At 50.2% G+C, this 24,564-nt stretch overlaps 2 protein-coding genes and 1 pseudogene across 2 annotated transcripts; 1 reads left to right on the top strand and 2 right to left on the bottom strand.

Annotated features, from left to right (window-relative positions):
- The first annotated feature begins 263 nt into the window (after positions 1 to 263).
- SAMD15 (sterile alpha motif domain containing 15) lies at positions 264 to 3,643 on the top strand. Its single transcript, XM_051622030.1, has 3 exons — positions 264 to 425; positions 579 to 677; positions 2,819 to 3,643. Exons 1-3 carry the CDS (start codon positions 264 to 266, stop codon positions 3,107 to 3,109), a joined length of 552 nt encoding a protein of 183 aa, XP_051477990.1. The 3' UTR covers positions 3,110 to 3,643.
- LOC127385853 (uncharacterized) lies at positions 3,549 to 9,821 on the bottom strand (annotated as a pseudogene).
- A 1,094-nt stretch (positions 9,822 to 10,915) lies between these two features.
- Positions 10,916 to 24,252, bottom strand: VIPAS39 (VPS33B interacting protein, apical-basolateral polarity regulator, spe-39 homolog). The gene is made up of 20 exons (XM_051621574.1): positions 24,213 to 24,252; positions 24,031 to 24,123; positions 23,458 to 23,557; positions 22,295 to 22,438; positions 21,399 to 21,437; positions 21,012 to 21,076; positions 18,336 to 18,392; positions 17,320 to 17,412; positions 16,615 to 16,648; positions 16,101 to 16,203; positions 15,986 to 16,013; positions 15,728 to 15,801; positions 15,099 to 15,174; positions 14,675 to 14,809; positions 14,086 to 14,127; positions 13,597 to 13,686; positions 13,138 to 13,224; positions 12,527 to 12,616; positions 12,121 to 12,225; positions 10,916 to 11,870 (listed from the first exon to the last, which is right to left on the bottom strand). Exons 2-20 carry the CDS (start codon positions 24,121 to 24,123, stop codon positions 11,850 to 11,852), a joined length of 1,476 nt encoding a protein of 491 aa, XP_051477534.1. The 5' UTR covers positions 24,213 to 24,252; the 3' UTR covers positions 10,916 to 11,849.
- Between the last annotated feature and the right edge of the window lie 312 nt (positions 24,253 to 24,564).

Below are 24,564 nucleotides of genomic sequence, written 5' to 3' on the forward strand. Positions count from 1 at the left end.
GGAAACAGCCGAGCGGGGGCGGGGAGAAGCGAGCGGGCAGGGAGGGGGTGGCGCCTCGGCGCTCAGCCCTCAGCCTCCCCCCTCGACACCGCAGCCAGGCAAAACTAGTTCCGCAGAGCCCCCGGGCGCGGGACAGCGGCGGCTCCGCAGGCTGGTCGCTTGGGGAGGGGAAGGGGAAATGAGGCGCACCTGCAGGAAGTGGCGGTTGCCATGGGGACGGGGCCCGGAGGGACGCGTCCTGCGGCGGCCTGGGGACGGCGGCCATGGAGCCGAGCCCTCGGCCCGCGGGGCCAGCGGCGGCCGGGGGGGCAGAGCCCGGGGGGGCAGAGCCCGGGGGCGCGGGGGAGCCGCTCTGCCCCTTCCTGGCCTGGAGTGCCGCGGAGGTGGCCGAGTGGGTGGTGCAGCTCGGCTTCCCGCAGTACGAGGTGGGCGCTGCTGGCCGGGGCGGGCAGGCACCGCCTCCCCGGCTGGGTCTGAGGCGCTCGCGGCGCGTGTGTCCGAGCGGGGGGGGGGCGGTGGTGGCCCAGGGCGCCGGCTGCCCGCGGCCCACCCGCCGGCCTCTCTGCTTCCCGGCCCAGGAGTGCTTCAGGTCTAACGGCATCACAGGCCGCCGCCTTATCCACGTGAACTGCTCCAACCTGCCCGCCATTGGCGTCACGGACTTCGGCCACATGCAGGTGCGGTCGCTGCGGGTCGCGGGGCTCCTCCCTCCGCCCCTCGTAGCCCATCTCTGACCCTTCCCGCTTGCAGGCTGGCCAGGCTGCAGCGTCTCCGCCCGGGCAGGTTGCTTGTTCAAAGAGTGAGCCTGGAACTGGACAATTTGTTGAGCCAAACAATTACATTTTGTGAGTCTTTTGAGTCATAAATCCTTAGCTGGGTGGAGATCGCACATTTCTTCCCTGGGACACCGTCAGGGCATCAGAAGTGCTTAGCCTTTCTTTGAGCCTGTGCTGCTCCTCTTGCCCCATGAAATGGCTCAGCACGATGCACGTGCCTTTCTTAGGTATCCCTGAGAACTTATTTTCGGTAACTTTCCACTTAACTGATTTGTAGAACTTCAAAACATCTAGTCAGATTTAACCTGCAGCAATTGAGCAACCCAATATTACTTCCTTGTTTTAGACTCTGTTGAGCACAAACAGCATCTTCTGGCTCTTCCTCATTTTATACACATGCAGTTGTCTGGTTATTTTCTTCTCAAACCTGTATCTTTTCTTTAACAAAGAATGATAGTTAAGCTAACTAGACTCAAGTTGGGGGCTACAGTCTGGCTTTCTAAAGCTTCCTGAAGGTTCAGAAAATAAGCCAGTTAAGTTTCATTACCCTCCTCCCCCTCCCTAACGGAAACCACAGAGGGACTCAGCTGCATTCACAGAGCCAAATAATTTGTTTTGCATCATGATTTAAAGTTGCTTTCCCCAGAAGATACAATGTAGAAGGTCAAATAAACAGGAAGAGAGAAAAATCTTCATGCTTCGATGACTAGAGTATGAACCCTGTTTGTTTTATTCTAGAGCACCAAAAAGCAGTTTCACCACAGTTCTTTGTGGCTGCACAGTCTTAACTGTTTGTTTGAAATGAAATACGCCACCAAAAACATTGATTAGCCATGACTTTGCCTGTTGGTTGGAGGAGAAGGCATCAAATGACAACGTTTAATTTCTCAGGCAGCAGAGTATTTCTAGTACAAGCAGATACAGCCTTTATAGTAATTTGCATTTACCAGAGATGACAAGAACATCTCACAGACTTCAGTAGAACCTCAATGTTCTTGAAGATCATGCTCTATCCTGCTAGTTATTTGTGTTTTAGAGAACTTTACTCTGATAGAATCCAAGTGTGCAAAGCTCTGAGCAGGATGTGGTCCCTCGGGTCTTTCAGGAAGTGTGTCCTAGGGCAAGTGCAAGGTTAAGGCACATCAGCTTCCCAAGAAGAAATATCAATGAGAGGCTGTCAACAGTCAAAACTGAGATAGTTACTATAGAAATAAACATGATAGCATCAGCTCAGTGAGACAGAAACTTTTTGCAATGTAGGGGAAATGGCAGTTTGGTAAAGAACTACACGGTGCATTATGTGGAAGTTATGCAGCATGGACAGGTGAAGTTACTGCGGGTTTTAATTCCACTGTACTGGTATTTTAAATACCAAAACCACTGAAGATACTAATCTGGTACACACAAAATAGGTTACTGCGCTTCAGAGTCAAGCCATAGCTGGGGGAAGGCTTTGAGCAAATGCTGTGAGAGATCAGTAAAACCTTGGCAATTGTATTTCAAAACTCCAGTCAAATCAGAAGGTGACATTCTCAGAAGTTATTTCAAAACTAATGGCAAGGCTCTGTTCCCTGACAGTTCCAGGTCTAGCTGGCTGAGACAGCCATTCACCCATCATGTTCTTAATGAACAATATGGCATATTTGTTTAATTAGTTTTTATGTCTGTTCTGTGTGTAGACTCAGTTGTTGACAATATAACATAGCAAACAGCAATGTTTTTGCATTAGACAGAATAGACTCCAACTCATTCACCCGTAACCTGCTTGTTCTGCAAGTGTAAAGAGGAAAGCAGAGCTATTTGTGCCACTAAGAGACCAGATGTGATGCCGTCCCCCATGGTCAATCTGGAGAATGAGTGGTCTGCTCTGCTTTTGCAATGTCACCTGGGGCTCCTGAGTTCAGATCCCTCTCTAGTTGCAACTGTGAAACTGTTCCAAAATTCAGAAATTCAGCTTTTTTCTGCTGCTCTGACATGGAATGAAGGGTATTAGCTGTTGCCCTGTGAAATGAGCATTTCTGGGTTTTTGTCTTGTATTTCAGGAGATTTCACGACACGTGCGAGAGTTGCTGGGGATTGAGGAGCCTTCCTTTCAGAGATCCATTGCCCTCCCGTACAGAGACAACTTGGGTCTCTTCCTGGAGCGAAAGTCTCCAACAGGAAGGAAAGCAGATGCCCTCACTTTCTCACAGTTTATCCAGGAAGCAGGACTGGAGCCCTATGCTACAGTCCCTCCTGTGCAACAATCCCAGCCTGGGGTAGAAGCAGATACTCTCCCTGTATTGCAGTCAGAGGCTGCATTAGAGACTGACACCGCACTTCCACCTTCATAAGAAGCCCAGCAGGGACAGCAGAATAAACCCCCATTACCTTGCAGTTTGTCCGAGGAGGTACAGTGCCACCTTCTCCCAACTATGGAAAAGGCAACTGCAACTCTTAGCCATTTGATGACAGCAAACACATCCCTGCATCGGTTCTTTTCTGCAATCCTTCATTTGTCTCCAGGAACTAAGTGAAGCAGAAGCTGTAAACCAGACTGAACCACTGTCTTTCACTTCTGCTTCACAGTTTATTAAAAAGACCAAAAAACAATCACAGACAGATTTTAGTTACCAATGATTGATAGCAACTTCCCTGCTGCTCAAGTGAATAGATTTCTCCCAGGCTTTACTGTCTGCAGACTGGGCTCACTGTAAAGCCCAAAGGTAAAGTAAATGACATATACAATAACTGGTGTACAGGTGTGCTGCCAGCTGCTGTCAGTGATTGTAATTAAGTCACTGAAGAGGCAAAATCTTTGGTGTCAGAACTCTTGCACACAAACTGCGAGCAGAACGTTTTCTACCCTGCACAGATGGAGCAACAGGAAAACAGAAGTCACTGAGTAATTTCAGTGCCTTCTGCTGAAGCAGGCTCTGCCACATGCTGCTGTTCAGGGCTGCACGTAAAATGGCCACTAGCCATTCAGCATTGACTCTTACTTGCCCTGCAGGACAAGCAAAATGTCAATTACCAAATATGCACGCAGGTCTGAAGAGACATTCTCATCTCCCCATTCCTGTGAAGAACTGCACTGGCAATCATTCAGAGCTAGTTTATTTGAAACTTTTGATCTAAGATCAGTTTAGGTGAGGGATGCTGAAATTAATAGTAACAAGTCTACTATAGCTTGTATTTTCTGTAGCTCATTCTCATTGAGAAACAGCAGCCCTTTACAGGCTGCAGATAGTCATATAACAACTCAGCCCCCAGGGTGTGGTGAACACTGTAGCTGCTTTAAGGGCATTTCAGGCACACAAGCATGAGGAGTGCATGCAGAAGCGTCATGAGCTTGTGATGGGCAGAGGCTGCAGCGAAACAGAAGATGCTCCTAAGAGAAGAGAAAAAGATTTTGGACCATGTTCTTGCTCAGGAAGTGTATCTCGGCTCCTGCTCACTGACTTAGCCTCAGAGCTGCTACTGTTTCACAAAGGGAAATAAATGCTCTTTCAAAACTGGTGGCAGGTACATGGAAAGCAGTGGTCCTGAATGCAGGGTGACCCCTGGAGCATGAATCAGAGAAACTGGCAAAGGAGACACTTCCTGCCTCATTTTGGCCTTCCACTTCTGCATGACTCCCCTCTTCCATGCATACTATTTCCACTCCATCTTTAGCAGTACCACGGCAGGGTTTCTCTAGAAGGGTTCTCTTCCCCTCACTCTGCTCCCAACTAACAAAACTGTCACCAGCCCAGACCCAGCCGTGTCTTGCACAGGTAGGGGGGATCGCCCCGGCGCAAGTCCTCGGAAGAGCTGCTGCCAAGCTTAAGCAAGAAGAGAGAGAGCTTTTCCCTCGGGAACTGCAGGGGCACGGCCGTGAGGAGCAGCAGCAGGGTCTTGCGGGGACTCTCCCCCTCACCCCCACTCGTGGACAGCGCCGCGGCCCCACGGTGGCACTGCAGCCAGGGCTCTGCTGCGGCGGGGAGCGGAGGCAGCCGGAGCGGGCGCAGAGGCTGCTCCCGCAGAGCCAGAGGCTGCTTCCGCAGAGCCAGGGGCTGCTCTTGCAGAGCCAGAGGCTGCTGCCGCAGAGCCCGGGCTGCTCCCGTAGAGCCAGAGGCTGCTCCCGCAGAGCCAGGGGCTGCTGCGCCGCGCCGCGCCCCGCAGGCACCCGCAACCGGCGGCCGTGAATTGTTAAGGTCATGCGCGAGGGAAACTCGAAGTAAGCCGCAGGGAACATCCCATTGCACCACCCACAGCTGAGTCAACAGCTGGGGTTGGGATTCACCCCATTAACGTTTCTTGAAAGGACTCCTTTCCAATAGCCACCTTAACCAGCTAGAAAGGTTCTTCCTATTTGATGGACCCTTGGCCTTGTGTTAAAGTTAATCCATGGGCCTTAACCCTTCCAGTGGAGAGATGGCCACAGTAGGATTGTTAAATTTGCCATGTAGTGATCTGTTTTTTTAAAAAAAAGGGGGGGGTGGTGGCTGTAAAAGCCATTCCTTACCCTTTCTCCCCCTGTGCAGGTAGTTCATATCACAACTGAAGCAGCACAGGAATATGTTGAGGTTCCCATCCCCCCTCATGGCAGGCAGATTCCCTCAAGCAAGTTCTCTCCTACCTTCTCCTCTCCCCTCCCTTTTTCAGATGGATCCCTGCTACTTGTCCTCCCTCCCTCAACCCTGCAATCAACAGCCACCATCGCTCAGGTTTAGCTGATGGGGGGAAAAACTAGGTTTAGCTGGTAAGGAGGAGGAAGCAGTTATCCTTTGTAGGATCTGCAAACCTTTTACTAGTAAACAGCCTCACCCATAGCATGAAGCTCAGCATCACGTTTAGCCCCTCACTGGTCACCTCAGCAGAAGGCCAGGACTGGCCTGACTGCAGGTGCTGGGCACCCCCAGGGGGGAGAAGCAGGGGATACAGGTCGTACCCCCTGCACTCAGAGCTACAGCAGCAGCTTAAAGCAAACATGATGCACTGGGCTTGCTTTTTTTGACCTTGGAGGCTGCAGGCTGCTGCTTTGCACCTCCTTTCCTTGGACTGTCTCGCAACAGGTGATCATGCAAAGATAATCTGGGGCCCTGGCAGGAGTGGGGTTTACAATGCCAGCATTGTGTTTGATCTGGAGCTCCCTTGACTCCTTTTGGTTGTGTTTTCATGTTTGTAGCCACAAGGTCTACAACTTTCTCTAGAGAAACAGAAAGCTGAAACTCTGAAGTATTCCTACGACTCCAGCAGTTGGAGACTTGGGGAAGTGACTGACTGTGGCAAAATCTTGTCACGTGCTCTAGCTTGGCCAGAGCATGCACTCTGTGCTTGCCCCACCAGGTCCCAAACAATGGCAGCATGTCCAGGCTCTGAAATGACATGGTCCATTTTACCTGAGGAGAGGTAACAGCAGTGACTAGGCTGAACACAACCCAGGGTTTTTGGGTGGCAGGCCAGACAACAGAGCAGACAGTACATGCAATGGGAGGCATCAGAGGAATGTAACATCTGCACAGGCCACCAGCTGAGTGTGGTCATAAAATCACAGGAGCCCCTGCTTCTAACAGGTCTGCTGCAATAGTCAAGGAAAAGGGGACTCAAAAGCCCACAGAACCAGCACAGGTGACCGAGCAGCACCTCTGGACACCAGGAGCATGGTTACCTATGCTCTGCCACATGTAGGTGAAACACAAACCACTGCTCCCAGACCAGGACTGCTGGCTGCCTGCCCAAAAAAGCACAGAGGGATTTTGGCTGCTGGCCATCACTGTTCCTACAAGGAAAAGAGCAGCAGCAGGATGTCATGGAGCAGGCAGCCTCTCTACCGGGAATAAACATGCAGAGAGCTCAGGTGCCTCAGCTGCCTGGCCCCAGTTCATGCACACTGATTTAAAGCCTTTAGCTGAAACAGCCAAGCCCTGTGATCTGTCTGGTTTTCAAGTTCTATAAAAAGCCATTTAATAATCCCTGCTTCCTTTCTGCCCTGAGATTATGAGAAAGAGGATTTTATTGTTCCAAGCATCTTCCTGGAGGACTGTTCTCCCCACTTGTCTTGTTTTACATAAGAGTTTACGTGGCCATTGACAGAATGCAAACAGTTGCTGTAATGCTGCAGGCTGATCTCCTCTCCTGGCTGAGCTTTCAGAGCCCAGCGAGAAGCTTGTCTGCTACAGCTGACCTTGCAGCCATGAAAAAAGAGGGATATCTTCATTTCAGCACTGCTGCTCCTTTGGGGAGATGTTTTCTCTGTTGGTTCATTACTTAACAACCTGAAATTTCAGTTACTGACCAGGCTCTTGGGAAATGACAAGGAGAATTTTGAAGAGCCACAAAAAGAGGTGGATTAAACTAAAATGGGCCTTAAACTATCAAGTGTTCAAACAACAGGGTTAATGTCTCTACTACACTCAGATGGGACTGATAAAAAAAGCAAAAAACCTAAAGCAAAAAAGCAAAAAACAGTGGGTTTCCAACCAAATAAAGATCTTTTCTAAAACAGCATTCTCTTTTTCCCAACAAAAAACCTGGAGTTTCCATATCTTCAATAATTTTGGCAAAGAAGCATTATTTCGTGAGTTATGCTTCAAGTGCTATGAAAATGCAGTTAAAAGTCCATATAAATGCACTTCTACTTCCAGGCCCAGGCTGGGGAGCACTTGCCCAGGCTCTCAGGGTGTCTGGTGGGAAAACAGATACTGGGGCACAGAGCCCAGCTCAGCATCAGGAGCTCTTGGGCCAGCTGCTTGCCAAGGTGGCCCCCTCCAATAATCCTGACCTTTTCAGACCTAATCAGGCTGTGGCTGTCCCCCAAGGAAGTCAGCAAACCCTTCTCAGTCCTACTTTGTCTGGGGAAGCAGAGAAACTGGCATCAGCCCAGCACAAGCCATAGTTTACCCAGACCACTTGTGGTCCTACCCTTCCAGGAAGTGTCCTGTGCCATGTGTCTGGGTGGCACATCCCAACCCCACCGCTTGCATCCAGCCCAATACAGCCCCCACTCTCCAATGGGATTGCTGGGGAGGTAGAGGCTGGATGACTGCAGCCTGGCATGCAGAGCACCTGTGGGCTTGGGGCCAGACTCCAGGGAGCAGAGTGTCCCCCCCCCAAAGCACACCACCCATGCTGAGGCTAACTGGCTTCTAACTGTAAAGCAGCTCAGCAATTAATGCTGATCCCTGTCAACCCACATGATGGCCAAGCTCAGGGACAGGTCAGCATGAGGAGGACAAGCTAATGGCAGCAGAGGCTGCTGCTGCTGAGAAGGGACATGGGACAGCACATTCTACTGTGCTTGGCTCATTATAAATCATATACACTATTGGCAGAAATAAGTCAGAAGTGTTGGGCTGTACAAGGTTTCTTCGGATGAAACTCTGATTTGGTGCATTCCCTGGTTTTCGCAGGGGAAAGCTAGTCCAAGTGACTTAAGACTGATGGTAAGTTTACAAATGGAGATGTTCACTAACCAGCAAGTGTGGGTTTAAACAGTAGGTGAGTTTTTAACAATGCAGAACCAGATTAAAAGGTAACAAACTGTAGCATTGTGCTACCTATATAATGCTTCAATTCATACAGAGCTGCTGTGAACCACCCAAGAAACTCCCGGCAGAGACCAGCTACCTTCCCCAGTCCTCCCAGTGCCACGTTCATGCTGTTTAGACCAATAGCAGAACAATGAGTAATATGTCTGGTTTACCTCAGTTTTAGCTCGGTAAGGAAGCAGTATTTTGGGGAGGGCTGGCACGTCAAGGTTTCTCCCTGATGTGACTGTGTCGCCCAGCCAGCACATTTTACTGACAATGAGAAGCTTGCTTCCATCTTACCTGAGGTAGAGAAGTTTGCAGAAGTTGGCAGAGGCACCCACATTCTCTGCCAGCCCCTTGTCAGACACACCAAAGCCTCCTCACCCTCTGCTGCTTCAGCAGCCTGAGAAGCCTTGAAAGGCTCTGTAATGTCCCACATCTTGGCCATGCATCAGAAGGACAAGCATCAGCAGTGAGGGATGTGGCCTCCACCCACACACCTCCCAGCACCTGCCAGGGTTGTACCTGCAGCATGAGACCCCAGCCCTTCTCTGGGTTTCTCCTTGCAAACACGGGACCTAGGAAAGTGTCTGCTCCCACATACAACACAGCCAAGAGCGAGATGCACCAGCAGACGTCTGAATGCCTGCTTTCTCTGGTGCTGTGTTTCTCTGTTACACAGGTCCCAGCCGGATTTTAAAGCCCAGCCACCTGCAAACTGCTGACACAGCACTTGGGACAAACTTCATTGGAGCTTCTCCTGGGCTGGAAGTAATGAAAAAATCGAACATTCAGCAAGTGGTTCAGTTTTCCAGTTAAAAGTTACCTTTTCATTTGCTCTCTGGGGGGCCCAGCCAGCCCAGCCTGGGCACTGCTACTGCCACAGCAAACCTCCAGTTACTTAAGAATTGCACTTTCACCTAGGGGAACTGGAAGCATGGGCTCTTCCAGAGCCACTGCTCCATTCCCTGGAACACAGAAGCATGCAGAAATTAATTGTGGGGAAAGACCCACTGCAGCTGCCTCTGGTTTTTTTTCTGCTGGGTACAGCTGTGCCAGCCCAAGAGCCAGCAGCTAGGTTAGCTCAAAAAACTTAAGAGGGCAGGGGCTGAAAAAGGCTCTGTGCCAGCTTCTGCCCACACGTTCATGGGGAAAAGGTGCTCTCAACCACAAGGCTGGCCTCTCCAGTGGAGGGAAATGGCCTGAGCTTCCACAGGAAGAAAAAACCCCATTTACCACCTTCATGCAAATTCTATCCATAATCTACATCATCAGCTGGACGGTGCTGCCTAAAAGCAGATACATGTCAAAAGTACACAGGGCTTAGGACAGGTATTCAAGAGGAAACCTGTATTCCACTGAGGCTGTCCCCAAATCATCTGCAGCGGCTGAGCGGTGCCTGCCACACTACAAAACAAACAAACAAACCCAACCAAAACCATCAGCTCTACAGTAGTTTTAAGTTTACTACTTCCATAAACCCCAACCCTCCCCAGCCATAGGACTAATTTCCCTGGAAATCCTCTTCTTCCTGCCCACACAGAATCGTCATGGGTAGTCTGTGAGCTGTGGCCTCAGAGGAACCCAGGAGTAACTTAGGGATTCCAGATGCTGCCTTACAGGCACACTTTCCCTGATCCACCATGCACAATCAAGCAGATACACCAGCTACAGTATCCTGGTGCTCCAGAAGGTGCTCACAAAGCTGGGATCCAGCTTCTAATATTGCAGTGACTGGGACTAAATCACTAACCCCACCCCATGTGGCACATCAGCATTTTCTGTTACAAGTGGTCCCGCTTTGCTTGGGACATTGGCAGTGTGAATACCCACAGGTCAGAAGTACTGCATCCTGCAAACTGCACACTGAGGTGAAGGGTGCAGTAGGCATAGCCAGGTCACAGCTGCCCTGCTGCTGGACCTACACGTCTCACACATCTGTGTCATTAGTCACACCACAAGAGGAGCAACCAGGACCCAAGCTTGGAGAATAACAGGCCGAAAGATTTATTTTCTGGCTTCATCAGATCCCTCCAAGAATTGAATGCAAGCGGGGCAAGAACTGAACACAAGAGGCAGTGGGCACAAAGCGAAACATGGGAGCCCAGGTGAAGACAACACCTTTTTACCATGAGTGGTCAAATTCAGGAACAGGAAGCCCAGAGGAGTTATGTCACCTCCAGCTGTGAAGATACCAAAAACCCCAAAAGACACAGTCCTGGTCTGCCTGTTTCAGGTGGCCCTGCTTGAGCAGGATAGGACTAGGTGATCAAGAGGTTCCTTCCAACCTAAATGAATCTGTGAGGAAAAAGATCCAAACACCAATGCAGTGCACAGTGCAGCAGGGAGGCTGGAACTCAAACCTGCCCTCAGACAGGTACATTGCTACATAGAAGCTTCACCTTCATGTGACAATCCCTGGAGCAGCACTCTTCCACAACAATAATTTATCTGTGTTGATGGCTTTGAAGGAGTGAAAATAGGTACTGCTGCAAGCAAAGGCACTCAGTGGTGACATGCACTGTGCTTTCCAGGACATGAGAAAACATCTTGCATCCTCACTTTGTGGGAGGTGTGATAAATTGCTCAGGATTAGCAGACAGAGTGACAAAGTGCTCAGTGTGGGAAGAAAATAAATAGCCCAAGGAGAAAGAGACAGCTTTATTTAAGGAATTGAAGTGAAAGGTCTGGAAGGATGAAGCAAACAGTTGCCTGAGGAGTTATGTTTCTGAGAAAGTGCAATTCAATCCTTCCTAGCATAACACTCTCAGAGAAAAGAGCTGCTGGGGTGAGCAGGTTTGCTCCAAGTGAGAGGGGTCCTTCCTTGCTCTCCAGCCAACCCAGCAGGGCTTGGACCAGCTCCATACTAGGTGCCTGTTCTTCCCTGAAAAAGAGATCTCCCAAGAGCTGCCAAGTGCCAGCACAAGGATACTGGCAGAGGCTGCTGTTGTGGCTCTCTGCAGGAGTTTGTACATCACCCCTTTCCTAGGGTGAGCCAGAACAAACCAACAAAAACAAACAAACAAACAAAAAAGCAAAAAAAAAAGAGCTCTAAGGTGCAGTTGGTCCTTTCCCACAACACACTCCTTGATGCAGGGAGAACACAGTCCAGTAGGCTTTACTCCAGCCACAGCCACGACTGGTGATGCCCAAGCCAGCTTGAGTGTTACAGGGACTGGTCAGCGCTGTCTGGTGGAGGGACCCATGAGTGTGACTGACCTGTTGCTCTTGCAAGAATAAGCCCAGGCACCACCCAGAGCAAACACAACCTTTCTGTGCCCAGCAACTTCCTTCCATAAACAAAAGTGATGCCTGGCTTACAGCCAAGTCAAAGAGACTCAGATTCCAAAAATAATCAACCCTGATGGATCAGTACCATGGTTTCGGTGGCTACACTGGAGCAGCTGCCTTCAACCAGCCTGAATGCCACTGTTCCACAAGCCATGGGCACCCACTCTCATCAACAAATGTTCATCATGAAATGAGTAGTAACAGCGTTGCTCTGTGGGCACTGGTCTGGGTTTTGCAGTTTCCTCTTTCACTGGCAAGGCAACGGCCAAGCAGGCTGCTTCACAGGTGCTCAGTTCTTCCATCGGATTTGCTAAGAGAGAGGACATGACTAACATCAGGGCTGAACATAGATCCCTCAAGGGCCAAGGTAGTGAGTCCCAATCCCTGACAACAATGGCCAGAGGGTGCCATTTCTATCAGTTTCACCCTTCCTTCCTACAGTGAATGCAATCCCAAATGTAAGATTAGCTTCCCAGCAAGGACAAGTAGTATGCAGGACAGCTGTGCCCTTACACCTCATCTATGGCTGTTTCTGATGAGAGTCTCTGGAAGAAACTTACTGTGTTGTTGAGAATGCTGTTTATCTTCTCTTCTTCTGCAGAGCCTCGCTCCACCTTGCATTTGTATGCTGTCAGCTGGATGCGGTCCTTCAGATCCCTGTATGTCTAAACAGCAAAACCAGCACCCAGCTGAGTGAAAAGGACACTTCCACAGTTAGATGGTTCCCTGTAGATGAGCAGGGCAGCTCTTCAATCCCTCCTCAAGTTCTCAGCACAGCACAAATGCTAGGAGCCACTCTCCTGGTTCATGTGGCTTCTACTGGGAACCATATCACTGCTCCCAGGCCACAGGGATAAACAAACCCCACCAGGCAGATGACAGCAGTGACACGTGCAGAGAACAGGAAAGCTAGGGAGAAAAAGCAGGCCCTTGTCCCATCTTTTCACACACACAGCAAGAACCTACCTCAATGACAACATCATGGCACTTGTATTTAGTGGCAAGGTTCAACCGTGTCTCCACATCCTCCACCAGGCATACATACTCCTGCAGGACCTGCGAGGGAAGGAAGAGTGTCTCAGCTCCCTTCTGCAGGTACCTCCTGCCTCATCTCATCCCATTCACAAAACTGCTGAAGGTCACTGGTCACACAGACTTGACACCATTCCTTCTTTCCTTCCTCAGGACCTCAGAGGCAATAAAGCTTTGCTCACAAAGCTCACATGTAGGCTACCTCGTTCCTATGGATCAAGTTAAGATCAGGTGAACTGCTGCCAGCCAGATTAAGCGTAAGGAAAGTAGCTGTAGTAAACAAAGGTGGCAATGCACTGTGGGAGGTGAGTTCCCAGACAACTTTAGGCCTGCTGTCCCTCTTGCAGTCAGGACCCAGCCCTCACTACCACCCACAATTCACTGATGCATGGGGGGGCTCAGCTGAGTGCTGTGCCCACCTGGCAGAGCCAGCAAGCTCAGCAAGCTGTTCTGCTCCCAGCTAGGAAGCAGCTCACTTGGGGAATCATTCATACCCCAGATCCCAACAAAGAGCATGAGAACATAAGCAGTGGTTCCTTGCTTACCTGCACAGGAGCATTGTTCCTGTGCAAAATCTCCACCACCCGGTGGAAGCCAATAGGTGCCTTCTTCTTGGTGTAGCCCAGCCAGTTCTGAAATGAGAGCCAAACCCTACGGTGAAGGACAATCCCTCCAGCCGAAAGAAAATGTTTTTTCCCAGTGTGAGCAACATATGCCATGAGCCACCACACGCACCACTGGCAGAGCCCTGCAGGCAGTGGCTGGGTGCAGGTTGGCTGCAAACCTTTCAGTAACAGAGCAGGGGTTCAGCCCCCTTCTCTGACCTTGCTGCAGCCAGGCCTGGCCCAGCAGAGGACTTAGGCAGGGAGAGGAGGAACATATTGCAACACCCTGCAGCAGAGGTGCTGGGCCCTGCTGAAGTAAAACCAGCCTGTCTGGTAAGTCCAGAACAAACCAGCTATCAGTAGTAGATATGAGTATTTGGCTTGCTTTCTGCAGCTCACCTTGGTGGTGAAGAGGGCATCCACATCATCCCAGGCTCGAAGCTTGGCACGGGCAGCCAAGGCAGTCAGCACATACTGCTTATCAGGAATCTGCAAGGCAGAAAGCTGCAGTCAGAACACTAGCACAGCTCAGAAGGCTGTGAGGGTTGGACAGGAACAGCATCTGCCCCCAGCCCTGTCAGGACCCACGCCAATAGCCAGGTAAGGAGGACTGATGCTGCCTGAAGCCTGGGCCAGCACTGCAGAAAACAGGCAGTGGGAATTTGCAAGTGCTGCTGCAGCCAGACTGCACCCAGTCAAAGCCTCTACATGGCACCAGCTTGCCTTTCTGAGCCTCCAGAAAGGCCCTTCTCAAGGAGGAAGCCATGCCCCACTCCCTACCTCAGTTCTCAGCCCCTCAAACTCCTCCTACCCAGCCTCCTCCCTAAGTACAGTTTGGCTGCCTACATTTTCAGCTAGCGTTGCCGAAACAGCAGAAGACTCACGTACCTTAAATGTTTTCTTCAGGTTGGTTGGGCTGCTGAATGTTCCCTAGAGAGAGCAGGTAAGTTAGTATAAACTCAGCAGGGCAGGCTATGGGAGAGGTTCAGACACGTGTTGCAAGGCATTTGCCACACACTGGATGAAATCTCCCCAGTTTCTTTCTGCTTTTTGTTCCTGTTACTGCCACAGGAAGAAACAGCTGGCTGAAGGGAGCAACTATCCCACCCCATCAGCTCTATGGTTTGGCTTCCCCTGTATCCTCAACTGGTACACCTCTGCCACTTCCAAGACCAGTATCACACACCTCAGCCTCATGGGATTAAGGGCCAATTCTGAGAAAAGTAAAAGACAGTGGTCTCTAGGAGGCAACTCCCTGACAGGCTGTCCCAGGCTGAATGTCCCATTTTAGAACACAAAAGAAAACTGCAAACTGGTTTCAGACAGACCAGGGGATCTGGGTTCCTCTAGGTCTCTCTGAGGGATGAAATACAACCTCTCTTCCCTTCTTTCCTTTACATGTCCTAGTTTAACCACCCCACATATTGAGGGCTACAGGGATGAGATGTAACCTGCTCTTCTCCCACATCATCCTCACCTCAGCCTCTGTGTAGTGATAGAAACAGGAATAGAAGAGGGTGGTCACAAGCGGCATGTTGAGAATTGAAGCCTTGCGAGGGTATTTCCGAAAGATCTCTGACTGCCCCGAAGCCTCCAAGTGCCGATCATTGGCCTGCAGAAACAGGAAGAGGGGAAGGGTGAACAAGAGCCAGAGCAACAGTCTGACCCAGCTGTGGGGTAGAGGTCTGGTAGAGAGTGTTGTGACAACAATGCACAGCCTTAACATGCCTTGAAGTCTCAGGTCTAGCATTTCACATGCGCCTGGCACAGCAGCTTGGACAGCAGTTAAACTACACTAGCCAGGTCAGGCTGGTTGGATCCAGAGTGGTGTAAGTCAGGGACAGAGAGAGACCTCATAGCTAGTCCAAATCATCTCCTGACCAGCAGGGAAGATTTTGTACCTCAATGATGATCTGTCGCTCCAACAGAGTATAATGGTCTTGGATGTGGGAGGTATCCTCAGCTGAAAACGGCAGCCTGGCCAGACATGAAGGAGACACTGTCAGCAGCTCTTAACAGTACAATTCAAAGGATGCTCTTCTCTACAAAACATGCTCCCCATAGAGATGTGGGGAACACCTCCTGTTCTCACCAGCCTGAGTGGCTAGTAGCTCCTCAGATCCTCAAGCTCCTACCCCACTGCCCTTTCCAACTGGCTCTCTCCTAGACAGGTTCCTGAGAAGGAAAAATTAGGTGGCATCTCTCACAGAACAACCTAAAGCTGATTTAGTTTTCTCAAGTGCTCCAGCACCCAAGCTTTCATCCTTCACAACCTGAAGGGTTAATGATCAGAAGGACCCTGAAGCATCTTTGTCCCCAGGTAAGCAGCAAAAGCTGCTCAACTAGTGATCACCACAAATTCTTCCTCGCTAGTCTACACTGTGCCCACAACACCCCACTTCCACTGAGGCAAAACCAACATCACTTCTTAAAATACAAAAGCTGGCACTGGGCCAGAGGTCTAATTTTCTTTACTATCACCTTCTGCGAAGCACCCGCATCCCTCCCACCCTCTTGCATTTTTTCTTACCCAATGCAGCCTTTCAGAAATTCCCTCCTTTTTTCTACATCCTGGATGTTCAGATGCTCTCGGTACTGGGACAGCTGGAGGGAGAGGGAAAAGAAGCACAGTCTGTTCTCATGGATTTGAGAGATACAGGACTCCAGAGGGCAAAATGGGGATGCAGAGCTCTTGGCTGACTACCAGACACCTGCAGCCAGCCTCACCCTGCCCAATACACTCTCTCTTCACTGAGGAAAGGGAGTTTCTGCTCCTGGGAATACTCACAGCAACCTCCTCAGTCCTGTCTAGGAACCTGCCAAAGGGAATGTACAACATTAACTTGGAAGCAAGTTCCTAGCAGCCTGCTCAGCCCCACCACAAGGCTGGGCAAGAGCCTCACCTGAGCAGATCCAGAAGCAACTTCTGCTCACCCGTCTCTTTGAGGAAATGGATCAGATGGCACAAGGCCACCTGCCGCACATCCAGCTCCCGAAACAAGATCTCTACAGAAGAGAGAGAGATGTACATGTGGGTAAACTGAGTTAGTACTAGCAAGCCAGGGGTGGTTAAGCATGGTGCATGCAGTTGCAAGCCATGGGCAGAATTCAACAACTTTATCCCATCTCCTGTCTTGGAGGCTAGAGCACAGGACAAGAGCCCATTTACTAGGCTGCCAGCTGAATTCCCAGAAGTGTGCTACTCCTACAGATCCATTTTCATTCACTCCATCACCACTGCCATCTACCACTACTTCAAGCTGCTCTCTGGGACCTTTGTGGGCATCACCATCCCCCTGCCCATGCTACACTCGCTGTAAAAATATTTCATGCTCAGTAAAGTAGTGATACCCCAGAAGGAGCCCTCTGCCCTCAACTGGAACACACTATAGAAAACCTGGCCCCAGTCACACTTACCTCTCCTTAGTGTCCGTTTCAGGAATATCAGGACCTGTGAGCACAGAGAGGCAGCTCTCAGCTGACCACATCAGTCTTCATCAGAATAAAGACAGACAGACAGCAAACTGGTCAAGGCCTGAGGGAGCTTTTGCAAAGGGCCTCTGAAGACACAGCTCTTACAGCACTGAAAGGAAATCTGCTACCCAGTAGACACAGGACAAGCAGTGAGTCAGGGCCACAGCTACCTAGATGCCTGCCTAAGCTCCTGCTCTGGACTTGACCTAAGTGAGACCAAGATTTACAAAGAAACACCTTTCCATGACAGATCCAAGGGCTTAAAAGACCTGGTTGAGGGAAGCTCTCATACAGTCCCATTTGCTTCCTGATGCTTTGGGAGCGAGATAAACTGGAGAGGCCTCTCAAATTTTCTGTGCTGCCATGAGCCGATTAAACATCAGCCTTCAAGAAGCTGCTGCAAAGGCTGAAGGATGAAGTTTGTTGTTATTAACCTGACATGAATTTCTGCAGAGTGGCAGGAAAGCCAGCAGGAATATGGAACTGCCCAGTCTTAAGCTTTGACACTTTTCAGTAACTTCTTGGTTTTAAGTAAACAACAACCCCCCATCTTGCAGTATCAGGTGGCCAACTGACTGCATTCACACAAGCACCCTCTGCAGGACCACCCAGGAAGTCCCAGCCCTATGTGGCCCCAGCAGGACTCACAGCTGTAATGACATTCCCATCATGCCCTGCTACAGCTTCATCCAAGAGCACCAGCTTCTCCTGCAGGGAGCGAAATCTCTCCAGAGAGCAGACCTGGAGATGGAAGAGGAGTAAGTAGGCATGTGGGATATCAGACAATCCTTAGGCATAACCAATTCCCAAGGTATTACCCATTCTTCCCCCATTAACCCTTCAGCAACATTAATAACTGCCCTCCCAGCCAGCGAAGAACTTTTCATTTAGCTGACACCAAGTGCTCCATGATCCCTGGGATTCTGTCCACACAGGCTGCAGAGCTCGTTACTGCCCAGGCTAGAGCAGCAGACATGGTACATTCCACACAAACACCCTTGTTACAAGGCAAAACTTCCCTGCACACCACAAACCACCAGCCCTGACAAGAGGAGAGAACTCTGCAGGGCCCTTTCCATGGAGGAGACCAGAAAAGCGGAGTTGTAAGACTGTTCCTTTTTCTTACACCATAATTGTGGCCTCTCTCAGCCTTAGTTCACCTCAGCCTTTGAGGAGGCACACGCAGAGTAAAACCACAAGCTCCCTGTGTGCTCACTGCAAACTGAAGTAGCTGAGACTAAGATCTCAGCTCCAGCGTAACCAAAACTGGTTCTGTCTTCCTCTCTCCATTTGCCACAACTAAGAAGGGAAGTAAAGGCTCACACCCTCAGATTTTTTCCATAAAGCCAGCCCCAGGGAGCAGAAAGACTAGAAAGGGACACAGCAGTAGAGTTACCTCCTGTCAGAGTCCAGCTGAGGGGACAACTCAAGTAAACAGTGAAACAAAATCCTGAAGGTCTCCTGGTGTTCCTGAGCTAGTGTAATCCCAGCACTGTCACCTGACACAGGAGCAGACAGGAAGAGCATCGTGCCTGCTAGATGCTGCAAGGAACATGGATCCCCTCCCTGCTCCTGGAATGGCCAGGAGCACAGTCAAGTGTAAAGAAGTTTAGGACCACCCACCCTCAGTCTCTTGCAAGCACATGAGAGTTAAAAGTCCTTACCTTGCCCCTCTGCATTCGCCTGACTGTATCTTTGGGACTCCAATCACTGCTGTAATCCTGCCACAAGAAAAATAAAGAGCTCTTGAGCCTCAAGAAGCCAGATCACATCAGCAGTCCCTAAGCTGCTTTCCACTTGTGCTGGATCAGAGTGATGGGCCATGTGTATCTTCTCAGACATCATTCAGCTGCTCCAAGGGGGTGTTAGCAGGATGTGTCCCTAGAGCTCGGGTGCAGATGCTGGGTGCCCAGACCCTGCATGCTCTTGGGGAGGGAAGTTGTAGGCTCAGATCTTAACACTGAGCCTTTTGACTGCTTCAGTAAGGTCAGGCATCATATCCTTTATAAGAAGTGCATTTCAGCAGGTTGTCCTCCTTTTAAATTAAAGCTTCAATGTTGCTTTCAGGACAAACAAAATACATGCAAAACTGACAAACCCAAAACTGAGTCAGTTTTTTGTTACAATTCAGACAAGACTTCTGCTTCCACGGCAGCGTGGAGAATGCAGGGATAACAGCCTCAGGCAAGGACCTGGGGAGTTGCACAGGACTGGTACAACGTGATGGGACAAGAGCTTTGAAGTCTGTACTGAGACCATCTTAAGGTAATACACTACTGCTGCTACAGCAACCAAAGTTCTTCCCCTGCAGCCTGCAGATACTAGGATCTGGAAGCACTGGATAAAAAGTGGCCGATGGCCCGAGCCACTCCTGAACTCAGACTCCAAGAAGGCATCTAAGCCTTTGTGAGGCACTGGAGCCAGCAGCTGTAATTCAGCCTTCTGCCTCAAAAGAGGCAGAGAAAGGAAGTAAGCAAAACCAGCTCTGAGGACACTGAACTCTAAATTTACTAAAGATTTACCGAAAGCCCAAATGTAAAGAATACAAATTAGGGGACCACTGCACATGAATCTCTTGAGTTAATGTACAGTTGAGTGTCAAATGCCCTGAGCACCTGAGTTTCCTCCAGCACCCCTGGCCAGAGGCAGCTCCTCAGACTGTCATTGTCAGGACACAGGTTCAAAGCTGCCATTAACTTTCCCATATTTGTTCTACCCCACTGAAAGTATCCCTGGCCTGCTTTTAAGGGGCTGTACAACCCTTCTCCTTCCTGCTTCACTACTTCTGCAGGCACAGAACAGAACAGACCAGGACACACTTATTTCTCCTGCTGTGTTTTCAGGAAGTTCTGCCTGTTAGATTATGTGATTAATGGCTAATCAATATAAACACACCAACCTGGTGAGGATCTGATGGCCAAGGACAGGTGAAGAGAAGTCAGTAACCTAACCAGTGCAATCTGAACACACTGACTTGGCTACTCCTTGCCACCATCAGAGGAGACAGATTAGGTCATTATCCATGTGTAAAACCCTCCAAGATGAGTAAACCAATGAAACTTTTCCCAAACACCATGCAACCCTAAAGAGGCACAGGACTTAGTGTGAGACACAGGGGAAAGAGAATCCTGGAATGTTTTAAAAGGGTTGTGTACATGTGTAAGACTTGTTAGAGAAGTTTATAGGAAAGAAAAAAAGCAGGGAAAGGAGAAGAAACAAAATTAATTGGGCAGGAACAAGCATTGGAAAATAGAAGGAAAAGGATCCATAGGGTGCCAGTCAAGTTTAAACAAATGGCTAGTTAGAGTGTCTGTCTGACTAAGCCCTGCAATGGATCACTGCAATCTGTCTTATATTCTCTTTAAATTCTGTATTTAACCACCTTCCATGTGGGTGAGCTTTCTATTCCAAGTGTATGTGTTTGTACGAACATTACTGAACTTCAAGTTTAACCAGTCAGTGAGTAGAAAAAGCACTCTAAGTACCAGGAACCAGAATGGGACCATGAATCCTAAGGTGCTCAAGGGTCCAGGTGCCAGCAACTGGAGGAGACTGGGATTTAGGATTCAGCTACAAAACAAACTTGATGTCTAAGATCAGCTGCTGGAGAGACCCACAGAGTGTGTGTACATTCCACTAGTGGAATTCAGTCCCAGTCAGACAGAAAGGAGGCTCAGGATCAGGCTTGAGGGTTTTGTGTTTATGTGTCTGTTGGTAAAGGCACTGGTTTCTGTCTGTGTTAACCCATGCGGGCAGCTGTGTTAGTATTGTGCATGTCTGTATCTGTTGGGAATATGTGCTCAGATCTGTTACTGGCTGGACCTGTGGACATGGAAACACTACCTCACACCTAGTAAGAGGAATCCACCCAGTCCCAAAATCCACTAGATTCTGAAACACCTAACACCGCCTATCTGGGAGATGAACATTTCTGCCAACAGGAAATCCACCTCTGTGCAGCTCTGTCTATGCTGTCCCAGTGACTGCTGAACAAGAAGCTTAGAAGCCTTTAGATTTAAAAAATTTAAAAAGCACATGATGCAAATTCATCTGACCCAGCATGAAAGCAGTTCACAGGCAAAGTACTACTTCAAAATCCTTTTCACAAAGACTGCCGGGCTATTCATTAGGAGGAGTAACTAAGATCTCCAGCTAAGCTCCCTACTTCTGAGGAAAAGCAGAGGACACCTAAACCAGCGTGAAGCTGCATTTTGCAGCTCTGTCCTATTCCCTGCATTGCCCTCTGCTGTCTGAAATAGAGACTAATCATGTTCCATGAAAATACCAATAGAGCAGGAAGTTCCCCAGATCTCAGCGCGCCGCAAACACAGGCTGCTCACCTTGTACTCTGCCTTCGGTCTGCGCAGCTCCGGGGCGTAGCTTTTAACTCCTGTGTCAGAGAGGGCTGAGAGGGAAAGGCAAAGCTGAGTAGCACATCAAAATCCTGATTCACACCGACTTCCAACACCACCTTGTTGTTGGTTTTCATGATAGAAGACTCAAGCACCAAATGACAACACAAAGTTGCTCTAAACCAAACCATCATCAGTTGTACATGAGCAGATTACCCCAAACCACCATGGCAACTCTTCCACTTCTTTGCTGAATGACTTTCAGACAACCCACGATTCAGTTTCCCTTTCTGCAACGTAAGATGACCCTTCTCTTTTTCTGGAAATGCTTTGGTTTACATAAATATGCACTCCTCCCAAACTTAAAAAACTTACCATCTGAAAGGGACTGGAAACTTGGAAGTTTGTTTCGTCCTGCAATCAAATTAAACACTCATGAGAAACTGTCTCTTCACCAGCAACATCTCTTGCAGAGGACACAACCCAGTTTGCCACACCTGTGCCACTGCAGAACAAGCCACTCTGTACAGTGGTTCACACCAGCATAGCTGGGGCTCACCTGCTTGCACTCATCTACCTGCAGAGCAGAGGCTCAAGCATACAGCACTGCCCAGCCCATGCCACATGGACAGCGTAGTTCACCAAATGCTTTTCATTATCACTGCATTATCAAAGTTCAGAGTAAAAAAAACACCCTAGAGAAAGAGGGGAAAAGATGGTTTGCTGTCTGGCTGTGAGACAACTGAGCTGAACTCTTGCAAGCTGTGCAAGGCTCCCCGTGGCCTGCTGTGCAGCTCCTCCCATAACCAGCTCTGCTACCACTGCTGCTACTGTGTTTGCTAAACCAACTACAACATCAAGAGCAGCCAGCTGAGCTCCAAATAAAGGGTAATCAACCTGTCTTCTCTGCAGTACTGAAGGTCAAATGAGGGCCACATGTGTCAAGCCAGGCCCTTTACAGCCTGCTCTTTTCCACCATGCAGACAGATTGCTGTGCAGTGGTGCTGTGCTCTGCCATGCTGCTCTGTGGAACATGGCTTTTAAGAAGCCACCATCTCCAAAGCCCCGACCCATACCACAAGAGCACACCATCTTCAACACAAGATGGTCTCCAAGTTCTGACCAGTGAGAGATACACTCCCACACTGAGAAGAGATTAGAGCTTCCCTGTTTTGTAATACACTTAAGAGAAAACAATTACAGAATACATTTGCCTTTGGACACTTTTGAGGGAAAAGCCATTTGCCCATGTTGTATACAAGGAACCTCACCTTTGAATAGGTTGCTCAGAGAGTATGATGAGACTTGTTTGGGAAAAGCAGCATAGGAGGAAGAGCCCTTCTGTAGGCTGGAGTCTCGGCCCTCCAGAGAGCTAGTGCTGCTGGAGGCTGTCTCTTTGATTGACCAGGAGATACCTATGTGCAGACAGAGGTTAATTTATAACAGAGAAAGAGAAAACCAGTCTGTAAAGAATGATCTTATGGCATGGCAGGACATGTCCTGCCACTAGGACATTGCCACAGCTTAGTTCACCAAATGCTAGAACAAGTGTGTCCTAGTCAGTTTTGCACTAGCACACCCTGATAACTTTGACCTGCAGCACTAGGTAGATGCAGTGCACAGAATCCCAATCCCACGTAATACTGCTTGTTAAACAGTTGCTCACTGTCGCCTGGAAACGGCTGATTTCAGCAATGTTGTACAGCTGGTTATGGCTTGTGGAAAAAAAAATGCATAGACCACACAACATTTATATGTTGTTGCATAGGCTGAAGCATAATGCCTGCTCTAAAGGTACAAAGCAAGACAGAGAATCTCTGACTTACCTCAAATTACAGAAACATAAAAGCATACCTTCCTGAACACAACCTTAGATAGTTTTCTTTCCCACACAGACAAAATGGCTATCAATGTGCACATGCTGGTAGCAACATGGCATTTCAGGCAGCAGTGTGAAGGAAATGATCACCTAGAATCCTGTAGGCTGTCTGAGCATCATCAGTGTCAAGCCATAATGCTTGGAAGTGTTCAAGGCCAGGTAGGATGGGGCTCTGAGTAACCTGGTCTAGGGTCCCTGCCCATGGCAGGGGTTGAAACTAGATGATCTTTAAGGTCCCTTCCAACCCAAACCATTCTGTGATTCTATGATTCCATAACCTCCAAAATATCTAAGCTGGGCTACATATTGGGAAAAAAATAGTGAATTCCCTCTACTTGTCTGCACTCCTCTATTTAGTTTGGACTTCTGCTTGCTCTCTTTTCAGTGGGTCCACATAGGTAAATCAAGTGGCTCACAATATGACCTGAGCAGACTAGAATTAGATTAGATATAAAGGATTAGACAGCAAGTAGTACTCCTGACCTTGGCTAAACAACATGACTTAAGCAGTAATATTATACTTCCTCTGTCTCAAAGACAACTTGCAGTACTTACTTCCCACAGGCTCTCCACTCCAGCTGACCCTCTCAAGGTCGTCATCATCATCATCAACTATATCCCGAAGACTGTTCACTGCCCGTTTGGACTCCTTCAGCTGTGGCCAAAAGAAAGATCTTGTATAAAAACCACCAGTGTTGCAAAGAGCGCTTGGTTTCCTATTGCCTTCCAACAATCTCCCTCACAGCTCCAAATACAGCTTCTTCAGCTTCCTCTGCCCCTTCTGGAGGAGGTATTTTCTGCCTGTAGGTGCTCAACAGGCACAGCAGCTCCTCCTCACCCGCGGCAATCCAGTGCATCCCACACCTACACGGACACTGACAGCTCGGTCAGAAGCTGCAGTCTGGCGCAGAGGCGAGGAACCACATGAGATCAGGGACCGGCTGCCGCGGTGGGCGAGACGAGAGCCCTCGGTGGCCTCGGCACAGAGCAGGAGGCGAGCACCCACCCCACCCGCGACGCACCGACCCTGGGCGAAGCACCGGGCCGAGGCCCGGGCTGGGACGGCCACGGGGAGGCCGGTCCGGGCTGGTCTCGGGCCGAGCCGCGGCGCCCGGGGTCGGACCCCACCTGAGAGAGCTCGTCATCCTCGTCGTCGAAGGTGAAGGCCCGGAACTTGGAGCTGTGCCAGTACTCCTCCTCGTCCGCCCGCGCCCTGCTCATCTGCAACGGCACCGCGCGGCTGCCTCAGCGGGGCGGCTGCTCACGGGGACCCCCAGCCCCCCGGCCCGGCCCGGCCCGGCCCCGCTCACCTCCCCGCTCCTCTCCGCGCCAGGCCCCGCGGCGGGCAGGGCGGGGCGGGGCGGGGCGGCCGCGCGGGGCACGCCGGGACACGTAGTCCCCCCGCCGCGGCCCGGCCCGGCCCGGCCCCGCTGCCGCACTGCGGCTCCCGGCGTGCCCTGCGCGCCGCGCGGCCGGACTGCAAGTCCCGGCGGGCCGCGCTGGCCGTGCGGGGCCCGAGCGGGCTGCGGGGCCGGGCCGCGGGGCCGGGCTGCCGTCGGTCGCGCTCGGGGAGGCTGAGGCGGGCGGCGTGGCTGGGCCCGGGAGCTGCAGCCCGGGGGACGGGCGGGAGCGCCGGCTGGAGGCGGAACCAAGAAGGCGGGC

Source organism: Apus apus, chromosome 5, assembly GCF_020740795.1.
Source record: "Apus apus isolate bApuApu2 chromosome 5, bApuApu2.pri.cur, whole genome shotgun sequence".
Taxonomy (NCBI): Eukaryota; Metazoa; Chordata; class Aves; order Apodiformes; family Apodidae; genus Apus; species Apus apus.

Coding starts and splice junctions, on each gene's coding strand:
- SAMD15 (XM_051622030.1), top strand. CDS start 264: ATGGAGCCGAGCCCTCGGCCCGCGGGGCCAGCGGCGGCCGGGGGGGCA. Junction 426..578: donor TCGGCTTCCCGCAGTACGAG/GTGGGCGCTGCT, acceptor TTCCCGGCCCAG/GAGTGCTTCAGGTCTAACGG. Junction 678..2,818: donor CGGACTTCGGCCACATGCAG/GTGCGGTCGCTG, acceptor CTTGTATTTCAG/GAGATTTCACGACACGTGCG.
- VIPAS39 (XM_051621574.1), bottom strand. CDS start 24,123: ATGAGCAGGGCGCGGGCGGACGAGGAGGAGTACTGGCACAGCTCCAAG. Junction 17,413..18,335: donor GGCGAATGCAGAGGGGCAAG/GTAAGGACTTTT, acceptor TTCCATCTCCAG/GTCTGCTCTCTGGAGAGATT. Junction 16,649..17,319: donor ATGGGAATGTCATTACAGCT/GTGAGTCCTGCT, acceptor CTGTGCTCACAG/GTCCTGATATTCCTGAAACG.